The sequence below is a fragment of the Falco biarmicus genome, chromosome 18 (assembly GCF_023638135.1).
Source record: "Falco biarmicus isolate bFalBia1 chromosome 18, bFalBia1.pri, whole genome shotgun sequence".
NCBI classification, from domain to species: domain Eukaryota; kingdom Metazoa; phylum Chordata; class Aves; order Falconiformes; family Falconidae; genus Falco; species Falco biarmicus.
Window position 1 is genome coordinate 2,754,951 of NC_079305.1, and position 12,871 is coordinate 2,767,821.

Genomic DNA, 12,871 nt, shown 5'->3' on the forward strand with positions numbered 1-12,871 from the left:
TATCCAATTAGTAGCAAATGAGTAAGTGGCTCACTATGACAGTAACAAAATGATTAATTTGTTAGCCTGTAGGGTTTTATTTTGACTTAATGATTAGAATAGACAATACTAAATGAGATATCCTGCCCCTCTCTGATCTGTGCTGGAAGAAGTTTTGAAATCTCAGCATATTTTTGCTCAGAACATGGAAGAAAGCATCTACATCAGATTTCTAAATTTAGACAGCACAAGTGCTCCTTTTTTCCCCTCTTTCACGCTAGCATTCCTCCTCGATTTCATATCTGAATGGTTTCTTGCCTTTGCTTGCCAGGTAAAAGCGTGTCTTCAGCTCTAAAAGCAGCAGCCAACGCTGCCGAAGGGTTTGAGCGATGGCATCGAGGCCCTTGGGCAGCTGACCTGAGGTGCTAAGTCCAGCTACCATTTCAAGATCCTGCCCTGGCAGCAGCAAGATGATTACAGAGGAAGGACCGCCAACACGGCAGAGGAACCTGCGCATCTCCAGCGCTGACTCACCTCCCCGACCTTGGGCAGGTCACGTCTCCACGTTATGCTAAAAGTTATGGAACAGCAGTACCAGTAGAAGGAACAGAGGCACCATTAAGGGGTGATGTCATCAGCACGCTAATATTTCTAAAGCTATTCTCATCTGCTCAAAGACAGCTATTTAAAATACTTTTTTTTTTTTTTTTAAAGGCAATCCTTACTGCATATGGGCCTAATTCAGAACAGCAGTTATTGAACTTTGAATACGTTCCGTAACCTGGATCCAGTAGCGACTAGGTTCAGAAAGTAATAGCGAATCTTCAGATGACACTTAGCTTTTCCTTCCCATCACCATGTTGCAAGAACCTAAGTAGTACAGAATAAAATACATGAAGAGATTAAAGAGCTGGAAAACATGGCTGTTCAATATTCAACATCCACACAGCACCAAATTTTAAAAACTTCCATATGACCAGAAGGACCAGAACTGAGTTCCCAAGTCTATCTTCTAGCTCCATTACACCAAGTGCCAATACAGCCCAATTTTCTTTCCTTTTAGGCATGAGCTAAAAGCTTGTCAAAATAAATAATTTAAAAATTATTAACGTACTTGCAAAGTGGCTTGTTTAGCCCTGCTAAACAAAGGCAAGGCATGGATATTGTCTGTTGTATAAACAGACGTGAGGAGAGGTGATCAGGAGGGAAGGAGAAGAGCTGTATCTAGAGGACAATGTTGGGATGAGAACAAGCGGAGAACAGAGTCAGAGATACCAAGATGCGTGCCTGCTTTTTTTTTTTTTTTTTTTTTTAAATAAAAGCTGATTCATTCCTCTGGTAAAGCTATAGTTTGTGTATCATTTCCCCCGTGGGTTAAACGAAGAAAGAAGATTATTTATGAAATATCAGGGCCAGGAGTTGGGTCCAAAGTTAAGAGGAGAGTTGAACCCGCTTCGTACCTCCTTGCAGGTTTGTACCCGATCCAGCTGTCGCACAGCGGTGCCGTTACCTGCCAAGGTACTGCGGGAAGCGACGGGGTTTCTAGATAGTGTTGCGGCACTTTGTCTTCCTTAGGTCTATTAACGCGGGCGGCAGGCTGAGCAGGCTAAAATTAGAAGGTGCTACAGAGAACGCACGCTGCCAAACCTTCCTTGCCAAGCGTTAGCGGAGGAGAGCGGTGCAGCACGGCTGGCCAGCCCATCCCAGCTCCCGGCCTGCAGCCACCACGACAGGACCAGCAAGATCGCTGCAGCCAAGTCACAGCAGCAGCAAAGAGCACCGATATCTTCAATTACACAACATCAGCACGTCCGAGGGCCCCGACGATAACCCCCCAACAGCAAAAGAGGAGAGGAAATGCTCAAAACACAGCATTATGCCCACATTTGCAGTGCCAGCGCCTACCCCAGCCATGTATGGAGCTGTGCTCTGCTCTGGCTGTGTGTCCCTGGCCCCTCCGTAGGATGAGGGCACCTGGGCGGGTGTTGGCCAGCAGATACACCAGGTTGCCATCAGCCATTTCTGCACAGATACCAGCCAGCGTAGGACATCTTGTGCAGGCTCTTTGCAGCAGAAACGCATTTCGTGCTAAAGGAACTATGTCTATGTCTAAATTTGTCTTCCGGAAAGGTCTAGAGGGAAAATGGCACAAGAATATGAGAATCTCTGCACAGTGATAATTATGCTAAAATAAATCATCACAGGCATCCGTTGAAATCAATTTACATCAGCTCTGAATCCTAACTTTACAGGTGCTGTGGACTACCATCGTGCACTTAGCGAGGAATTTTATTCCCCACTCTGGAGTTTATGGATGGTTGGGGGGGGGGGGGGGGGCGGGGCGGGGGGGAATCTATTGAAAGAGTCTCTTCCTCCATGGAATTTCAGCATAATTGCAACAAACGCCACAGAATTTCTGCAACACCTGATTGCTTTTACTCCTACTGAATTCTTAAAGGTTCATCCACAAGGACATTTTGCTATGAAATTATAAAACCTGCAAATGGAAACACACATTTTAAGATGTAACGAAAAGAGGGATCCAGAGATGGATTTAAAGCATTCCTGGAAGCACCTGAAATTTTAGCCCTACAGCATCAGCAAGCTCTGGATTTCTCTTTAGGCTTGTTGGATGCCAATAATCCCCCCTCCCTGTGGGGATTCGCCCCCTGCCAAAGCCAGCGAGGCTCCTGGTTTTGTGGTCAGAGGCAGCAGGACCAGGCCAAAAAAGCTTTCACCAGGTCACCCATCAGGCCCTGACTTTCTGTCACCATTCCACCCGTGCCCATTGCTGCATCAGCTCCGAGTCTCAACAGCTTCAAAGGAGTTTCCCAGGGATCCAGCAGTCCCCTGCATCTCACCAAGTGTTGGGAGGATTAAATACAGGCTGACACATGACACAAGGAGTACGTCTGTCCTTCCCAAAAGATGATGAAAGAACTGTCCATTATTAATCACTACATGTTAAATTACAGAGGGGAATTATACTTGCCAATGGGCATCTTCTAATTTGTTTTGTTATCTTACAGGAGAAAATTGTCCAGATATGGAAATTACCACAGAGGTCAAAGGTGCTACTATGAGGGGGAGAAAAATCATACAATTTCTCAGAGAAACAGCCTAATCTTTTTTGAATATAGACTATTTTAGATTATGAGAGGGAGATTCACTTTCCAGCCACAAAAACAGGTCAATAAAAACGCACGTTTGATCTGCAAATTAAAATTAAGCTTTCAGTTGATTTTGTTTCCTTGAAAATTCCAGGAAACCTTGAGAAAGTTCAGAAATAACCTTCTAAGATGACTGTTACTATCAGAGTGCGTTTCTTAGAGGAACTGTCCTGAAGCATTTTGGGTGCTTTAGAATCTTAATAGGCCTTAAACAAGTCCAAGCCACTGCTCCACGGTTAATTTACTATCACCTCACGTTATCGGGAAAGAGACAGCCCTCATCAGGGTTCTAGACAGGGATTGCTCTGCCATGAGTAGTACGATACATGGCAAACACGTGCGCTCCTCTCTAAGCAGCTACACTCATGCTGTGACCTTCATTATAGTTAAATACAGCATTTCTGGAACAAAGGCATGGGACACTTGGGCATCCTTGTCCTTGGTCCTCCCTTTCATCCAGTGGCGAGAGTTTAGCATCCACAGGCCCATGATTAACCAGGGAACCATGATTAAGATCTAAAAAAATGGCTATTTTCACAGTGATTTTCACTACTTCTTAACATTATAGCCCCTTCTCCTTCCCCAAAAACCTACAGGACAAAGCATCAAGCTCTCAGCAATTGCTTGTGTCAGCCAGCTTGGTCTATCTTTGATGTACATTACCCCAGACAATGAGCAAATGAAATTCTGGCCTCTATTCTCCCACCCTGAGATTCATTCCAAATCTCTGGGGGGTGACCAAAGAGCAGGACGGACATAGTGCTTCTGGTGTGAATCGTAAACAGGTTTGGGTTTTTGGTAGCTTTCCTACAGCACTGCTCCCAGATGCCGTCCCTTTTTAGGGTAAGAGAGTTCCTGCAGAACACACACATCACCTTGACGTGAGCTTTGCTGCCTACATCATTTCCCAACTTTATAACACCACCACAGAAGATAGACTCAGATTTCATGTGCCACAAGACAGGCGAGTGATACGGGGAGTTAGACATGGTCCTACAGGTAAAAAAAAATTCAGGCAGACTTAAACAACTGCTCAGCACCTACTAAAAACAGACGGCTCATGTCAAATGATGGCCAGGGCACTGGCATAAGGGTGGCACGCAAAGCTGCCACCTCGTCGTGCCAGGCACTGCACCCATCCCCCAAGACAAAGCCTGCTTCGCAAGGTGCTGCTGAAAGCCCAGACCTCTGAAAGGGCTCAGCTCCAAACCGAGTGGGGAGATCTGGCCCCAGGTGTTGAGGTTTTCCCTCCAGGCTTTAGCCCAAGTAGCATGTTGTCCCTGTGTCACAGCCCCTTGTTCATCTCTGCTTGAGAGACTGTGGTATTGATAAACTCCTGCCACAGCACCGACAGACCACTCCACCAGACGCCCACTGCATGCACGGCACATTCCAGCTATGCAGATGGGTGGCTTTAGGAGGGATCTAAGAAGTGAAGAGGAATTTGGCATTTGTGCTCATCATTGTTAGTTTTTCTATGGTTTGGTGGGGTGTTTTTTTTCCAGTAGTCAGACAAACTATTATGATCCATTGGAAGAACACACAAGTCATCCTCCTTTATGATTATTTTGCAAGCAATGATTGTCGAAACAAGGCTAGAAAAACTGCAAGCATTGTAACCAATTAAACTTGGAACTGCATTTCCAGCTGTCTGGAACAGCTTCTTTGTTTTACACAACAGTTCCATTAACGTTCCAGAGTCTATGATTATTTGAGCTCTCAACAACGTCCTGTTATTCATTATTTTCCCTCTCCAGGAATGAACAGCCATGATCCTGAGAGCTTTGAGGTTTTAGCAGAAAGTCCAGTCATGTCAAAAGCTTCATGACACTGCAAGTGATTCCTCTCCTGTCAATTCTAAAATAAAAATATTTTCCTAGTCTCTGATTATGCGTTACCGTTACTTATCTTATTACACTAGGACATAGCTTTGCTGGTTTAGAGCAGCAGTTCACACCCAGTGCTCTGCACTTCCCAAAGGTCCATGAACTGTTTCTAAGGGATGCAAAAAAGGTATGCGAAGGTGTCTGTTGCACAGGGGAACCACCTGAATCACTGGACTAACAACAAGATGGCAATGGGAAACTGAGTTAGCGACTTAAGAAGAGATTTGGGATCCCAGGGCTTGTACTTGCGTTGAAGTGTCTTAGCACCTACTCAGACTCTCCGTGCAAACTAGATTAAAGCAAGTCCCAGGCCTGCTGATCCCTCCTGCAATCAAACCTTGCTTTCCCCATATAGATGTTCCCTAAAAGACTGTCTCTGTCCCAAAGAACGTCAACAGGTGACCAAGACAGAAGGAATACCAAGCGCACACATGGGAAGTCTGGGAAATAGACACAGAGGAATGACCCAGGTAACGCAAGCAATGGCCAGGGCTTTTCAAAACCCAGAAGAATGCAGGTGTCTCAAGACTGTTCATCTAAGGAACAGGGGACTAATGCCCTGGGAAGTCCTTTTATCAGTCCTCCTGCTCTGAGACGAGGTAGCTTCCAGCGTCTGCACCGACTACTACAAAGCAGCGCTATGAGTAAGTGCTGCAGGTCCCTGCCCTGATGCTAGCTGAGTACCGAATCCCTGTAGGAAACGGGCTTACAGGTGCACAGCCATGAAAGCCAGACCAAGTGCTTGTTGTCTCACTGAAGAAATCCCAGGTTTGAACATGACATTGCTGTTAGACCACAGTGATGGTCCCGCTGAGGTCAGGGCTTCAGAGCACAACGCAGTGCTCCGACACTGAACGAGGCGCTCCAGAACCAGCCATTAACAGCCTAAACAGGGAAGATGACAAAGCCTAGGATGTGAAACAGAAACACCACTAATTCTCTGAGGCCTGACAGCTGTGAAGGAGCAGAGCTTGCCTCAGATCTGCTGAGTTGCGGACCTGTTGAATAGGTCACTGCCTCCAGAGGCTTAACTGCAAAGCAATGCTTAAACTAAGACAGAGCGCCTTCCTGGTGCCTCTAGAGATGATCTTAACCCTGAATTATGAGGCAGCATGGCCCAGAGGCAATAAAGCGAGGCCATGATAGATGCCTACAGAATACCCTAGGAAGGATAGACACAAAGAGATTTGATTACCCTTATCTTTACCAGAAGAACAATATATTGCAATTTAATGTGGAATAATTACATTCCTTTTTTCATCCTCTGGACAGTTAAGACCTTGGCAAAATAAAAAAAATAGCTTGTCCATCTTGCTTTGTTCGTCATTTCAGGGGAGATTAATACAAGATCTCTCTATACAGTGACAGAAAGGATGACTCTTTTAAACCCACTTTGGGTCCAGTCACTGGCTAAAATACTTCCACCTATCTCCATTGCCTCCAGTTGCTCATCACCCATTCCCATCAGCTCACAATATTGTCCTTCGGTTGCTGAAACAGAGCATGGACTGACCTTCTTGTATGTTGATTGTTATAGTATCAAGAAAAATTGCAACTATTGTCAGCCTGAAGCTAAAGAAAAAGAAGCAGTAAGGTTTTAGCCTATTGTGAAATAATTCACACAAGTTAAAAGTTCAAGATCCTATAAATTAGCATACTGTTCCTTTCTACCATAGTTTAGACCCCCACCACACCGAAACAGTGTACAGGCTATCCAGGGTGCACCGATTTCAGATGTGTTATTAAATGCTTTAAGACAGAGGTTTGAAAATAATAGGCCAAATACAGCTGCAAAACTTCAGAAGCCTTTTAACTGCTATCTGATATTATTTTAATGCACTGTTTCCCTTAATGCCACTCCTGCAACATTTTTTTTTTACTTTTTTTTTTAATATGGTGAGATCTGATTATCATCAAAAACACATTTCTATTAACTACACCGAAGTAAAAGCCATTTTTACCCACTGAGGATCTAACCATTGATTCAAGCTATAGATGCAGTCAGCTGGAAAACCATCACAGCTAAAACACTCCCGCAATAAAGTGCCAATCCATAGCAAGACATTTATAATAAAAGACTGCACTTACCCAAATGCTCACAACCCCTCACAACACAATCCACTGGCATCAGTGTTATGTAAAGCTAACGAGAAACAACCCAAACGTTTTGCACTATCCCATTATTTCATCCCCTCAGTTAATGTTTATACAACAATCTTCAAAAATAGAACCAACACCCACACTTTTTGTTAAGAAGTGATTAATATCCTGTGTGGACTTCTGATTTTTCACCATATTGTACTTAAAAGTTGTGGGGGTTTTATTTTTATTATTATACTGGTACCCTTTAATCACAAAATAATTGATCTTTTCAGAATTGATATATCACCTGTTTATACTTATGTCCTGCAGGACATCATCACTTCAAATTGTATGAAATTAGTCCTGAAAATGTCCCAAACTGCAAAACCTTTGACTCCCCAAGATGAAAGGGCGTACGCCCTTTATTCTTGAGATGCACCTTGGTTAGTCCAACAAGACGAATAGATCAGGGAAAGTTACTCACTTAGTAGGCACTTCAACATGGTCAAATCAAACCATAGGCATTTGTAGTGGCAAACTTTTGTTTGGGTTTGGCAAATCGGGTTTGATGCGGCACGGAGCACATCCCACTCCTAATTAAAGGTTGCTGCGTAGCGCTTCTGAAAACCAAGGCCTTCCTTTGTGATCTCACCACAAACAGCAGTTGTGCAAACAGGGCTGGATGGAGCCCTTAGGTTACTGTAGGTAGGAAGAAGCAGAGTAGGGTCTGATGTGGGGAGGAGCCCCCAGTAATACTCCTAGTAATATCTCACATTTCTTCTGAAAGCAGGAGAAAGTGGCAAACAAGCCCATCATATAAATTCCGGGCAGACTTCTGCTCTGTATATGCAATCTATACCATTAGTAAAACCCAGGAGGTATATCCTAGAGACAGTCTGCAGAAGAAAGGACTGCTCTGTAAACCCACTGGGGAACTGCTCACAGAAACTCTTTCCCAGTATGCTGGGAGTTTATCAGTTTGCTGGTCGGTGCTTCATTCATTTCCACTCTTCCAGCCTATGCATAGGAGCCAGCATTGTCTGAGGAACACACAGAGTGTTTCATGGCTCAGATCTGAATAAAGCTTCCTTAAATCTATTTATCGAGGAAAGCAAATGTGCATGGTCAGCTAGACCTATGGGTTGAATGGGTTTTGCCTCAGGAAGGGGACAGGCTTTATTACACCACAACACATACAGAGAGTGAGAAAATAGCTTCAGGGGCCTTAAAAGACTGGGAGGAGTTCACTGGGTTTCTAAGAGAATGCCACATTCCTCTGAAAGTCCCAGATCTTCCCGAGGCAAGAATTCCCACTGTAGCCAGAGGCCTTGATCAAAATTGGTATTGAAATACAGCTCCCAGGGGTCACGCTGGAGTCTGCCCTCCCCTGGGAGGAGGGGGTAGGAGTTTCCCCTGGAAGAAGCCTGCAGGGATCTGATCCCTGTAGGTGGAAGCTCATTGATGCTCTTTTGCTAACAATTGCATTTCTGTTCCAGTGAGCTGCATTCACTATCTGGGTGGGGCATTTTTCTACCGTTGTGCTGGGGGCAAATCGCCTAAGAAACAAAAAAGTCAGTCTCTATCACCAAATAGGAAGGCAGGGCGGGGAAAGGGAGGGTGGTTATGGGTGCGGGGGCTCCTTTCTTCTTCTGCCCTCCTCCCCGTGCACATACACACACACCTGCAGAGAGCACACGGATAACATTAGAGGTCTGGCAAGAAGGCTCTAGGAGAGATGCTGCTGCTTAGAGGAAGACATTGACTGCCACATACAAGCAGGTGACATAAAAGCAAGAAACTGCAGGGTGGAAAGGATACAGCCCTTCCGCAGCCTGTCGCGTGTTCAAGCTGCATCTCACACACACACGTACACACACGCACATATATATATATATATAATATATATATGCACCCACCTTGTCATTCAGGTTCTGCAGCGCCTCCTTCCCAGTGGCACTCCTGATCTCCACCTTTCTCCCGAAATCAACAGATGGTTCCCCTCCCTTCCCGCTCTGCCTGGAATAGACGGACTGAGCATCCGGACCCAGGTGGGCAACATCCTTCTGCTTCGCCACGACTTTGTTAGATCCGCGGCCCACCGAGAGGGAGTCGAAGTCGATGGTCTTGTTCTCCAGGGAGCCTTCCACTGGGCAGAACATGCCACAGAATTTTTGCCGGGGCTTGGGACTGCCTGAGCCCAGGTTTTTGAAGAAGGCTGGCACTTCTTCTTCCTCACCCTGCCGGCCCGACTGCTTCCTCTCAGCCATGGCTTATGTGGTCTCCCTGCTAAGGGAAAATAATAACAGCAGTAACCAGGAGGATCCTTCACACACACACGCACACACACCAGAAGAGGAGAGGGGGAAAAAAAAAAAAAAAAAAAAAAAAGATTGCTCTGGGTCCTAGAGATACGGCAACATCAATTGCAAAGGGCTGTGCCTGGCAGATCCCCTGCCCCCATCGGTACAATATAGCCTGTGGCTCGCTCTGTTTTCTGTGATTCGGTGCAAAGTTGAGGGGAGGTTGGGGCAGATCCTGCTGCAATCAGGGGAGGAGGTTTCAAGTTCCCAGCATCCAGATGGGGAGGGAGGGAAAAGGAGAGAGAGAGGAAAAAAAAAAAAAAAATCCTCACTCTGCAGCAGAAACTGAGGACTGATCCGGAAGTGATGCGAGTGGTGAATTGGCAAATAGACTCGATCAGGTTGGAGCAACAGCCCCCATCACACACCCTCGCCCCCCTCCCCTTCCCCAGCGTGCTGCTCTCGCTACAAGTTGCGGAGAGGCCGATGGGGACTGAGCACCCCCCTCACCTCCGGCCGCTCCGGAGGCGTGTTCCCAAGGCAGGGGGAGAAAGGGTCTCTTCCTTCCTCCCACCACCCTTTCCCCTTCCTCCCCTAGCCCCGCAATGGAGGAGTCAGGGAGTGCTCCGGGAATCCTATTGTTTCTCACTTTTCTCAAGGCAGCGGAGCCGGAGGGCGGGGAGCAGATGAGATGACGGTTGGGTCAGTGGGGCTAGTGGGAGCCAAAATGCTGACTCATCATTTTGGTTTTGGGGGCATCGTTGGTGCCATGACTCGGGTAGACCCTCTTCGCGGGGGGGGGGGGGGGGGGGGGGGGAGGGGTTGATTGATGGCACTGGAAAGAGAATGAGAAAGAGAGACAGATGGGAGAAGGGTGTGGGAACCGAGGGAGAGAGGAAAATGTGCCGTTCACCAGGACTTACCTCCAGGAGCCGAAATTAGTGACCTTGCAAGTCAATTAAGCCTCCGCAACGCCAGCAGCCCCCAGTCCCTCCCCGCGGGGGATCAGGGGAGGCAGCCAAAGGCGGCTCCGGCTGGATGCAGGTTTCTAGAGGAGGAGACAGAGCAGCAGCCCCTTGCCCGTGCTGACAGCGACCCTGCGCTGGGAGACGGGGAGCGAGTGGCCGCGGAGCCCCCCCGCCACCCCCGGGCCGCGGAGCCCCCGGCCGGGCCGGGCCACGGCGCTGTCCCTTCAGCACCACGGGCTCGCAGCCCCGGGGGGCCCGCAGCCCCGGCCAGGCGCTCGCCCCGCACCCCCAGCCCCTGCCGCCACGCAGCGCCTGGCCTGAGCCGCTGGGCTCCAACACCCCCTCCTGCTCCTCGGGGCTGGTACAGCTGCATGTGTCGGGGACCCTTTTTTACTTATTCTCTCGGGTTTGTACCTAAATAAACAGCTCCAGCGGCTGGCGATGCGGAGGGAGGGTCGCCTGAGTCATTTCCCGGGGGCTTGTTCCAACAGGGAACACCGAGGGGCTCTGCGAGGCCGGCCGAGGCTGTGTAGGTGGGAGGAGAGACATTTTTATCACAGAGGTAAGTGGTGCCGCACACAAAAGGTTTAGCTTGGCTGTCTCCACCTGATACATGCTATTAACACGGCTGATCTGGGTCCTTAAGCCTAATCCATATGCAACGTTGCTCCGAACCAAACCCAATCACCAAGCTGTTTACTCCTATGCATTATTCATTGATATGCAGCTTCACACACGCATACATTAAATGTTAATTTAGAGGCATCTGTGTCCAAACGGCTACCTTTGCAAGATTCAAAAAAAAAAAAAAAAACAAACCACCAAACCCGCCAAGAGCAATAAATAAATAAACCCCAGAACCCTGCAAACCACACCCAAATCAAAGCATTTGTACCAAAAGGTGGAAAGAGACCAAACCCAAGGTCACCACCAAGTGAAGCCCTGTAATAAATGCACAGCACAGCGATAAAAGACTCCAGACTAAAAGGAAAGAAATAAGCCTGCAGCTTGGCCCTGAAGGATGAAGATGATGTGCTCTGGTAACTAATGAAGGAGGGAGCACGCCAAAGACAGAGGCTCTCCAGGGGAAAAGCTCCACCTCCTTCCCCTTCTGGGACCAGCACAGCAGATCAGCCAGGGTTGTCACCACACTGATCCCAGGTGCTTTGTTGGCGATTGGAGGCCAACATATGGTCTCTCAGGTATGATGAAGGCCTGCATTATTTAAGGTTTATAAATATTAATACTCATAGCATTGCTGATCAGGCAGAGTCCACAGAAGATGCAGAGAGCGCCGACAGAGGCTCCTCCAAGCTGAAAGCCTTGAAGCGATTGTGTCGACACGTTCTGCAGTTTGCTGAACTGTAGGCAGTGGCTTTCAGGGACAACCTTAAATAAAGCTCACTCATCACTTGGCACATCCTTGGAAGATGCTCAGATGGCTACAGACACAGGCTGCTGTGGAGGGATGGAAAGGGAAGGATCTGCCAGTAAGTTAGCCTAGAGGCTGTGAAGTGACCAAGACAAGAACAAAATCCTGCAGACGAGACTGCAACTTCCAAACATTTCAGACCTGATAAAGGTCACTCCCAAAAGCTGAGGTTTCCTACCAGACAGATCTGACTCTTTTCCAATAAACCCTCAAAACACAGACAACAATCACATACTGAACAGACACCTCCAAGTCACTTCCCCTTTCCACAGGCACTTGAGGACACACTCAGCAGTATCTTCAGTTACTTTTGTGTTTTTATTGCCTGTTGTGATCACGCGAAGTCTATCAAAGACACCTTACCACAGGCTGATCTCTTGAACCTCTCTGACTGGCCTCATGTATCAAACCAAACATGATTCTAATCACCCACGAGGAAATTCAGGCACCCCAAAAGAAACACTGAACTACTACAAGGCATTCTCTTTGACTATACTGTCCTTTCTGGGTATTTCACAAGATGTTTGTATAGTACTCTCTCTGTCTTCACAGTCCTTTCATGGAGACTGGGAAAAAAAACCAAAAAACGGTGATTTCAGAAGTTTTTATTTCCACCTGTTAAAACTCAAGTACCAGCTCTTGGGCAATGTAATGTCACGCTGTAGCAAATTCTACTTGGTTTTTGGGTTTTTTTGGTACTTGAAATGAAACTTTTTGATATGCCTGCATGACTCTACAGCTTTATTCCTAAGATTTTTTTTTCTACAGAAAGAGTGCTATCATGAGTAAAGCTGAACCAGCCAGTGCCCTGAGAACTCAGACCCCCAAAATCACTCTGACTTTGAGACCAGCCATAGACACTTATTGACTACATGAGTCCCATTAAGCCTCTTTAACCTCTGACACTCAAGTCTTGTTTAAGATCCCAGAATTCCCAGACAGATATATCAGGTTCCTTACCAACTTTGTTATCATGAAAAGAGTATAGGTTGATGCAACTTACATTTCAGTTTGAGTTTGTTTACAGCTAGTTATAGCATGGCATAGCTCCTGA

At 46.9% G+C, this 12,871-nt stretch overlaps 1 protein-coding gene across 1 annotated transcript in view; it reads right to left on the reverse strand.

Annotated features, from left to right (window-relative positions):
- The window catches only part of DPYSL2 (dihydropyrimidinase like 2), a 55,657-nt gene extending 45,189 nt beyond the window's left edge, over positions 1-10,468 (reverse strand). Inside the window, exons 1-2 of the mRNA XM_056363021.1 lie at positions 10,341-10,468; positions 9,034-9,403 (exon numbers count right to left, since the gene is read on the reverse strand). Coding sequence (XP_056218996.1) covers positions 9,034-9,384 — 351 coding nt within the window. The 5' untranslated portion in view covers positions 9,385-9,403; positions 10,341-10,468. The remainder of the gene's footprint in view (positions 1-9,033; positions 9,404-10,340) is intronic.
- Positions 10,469-12,871: the final 2,403 nt, after the last annotated feature.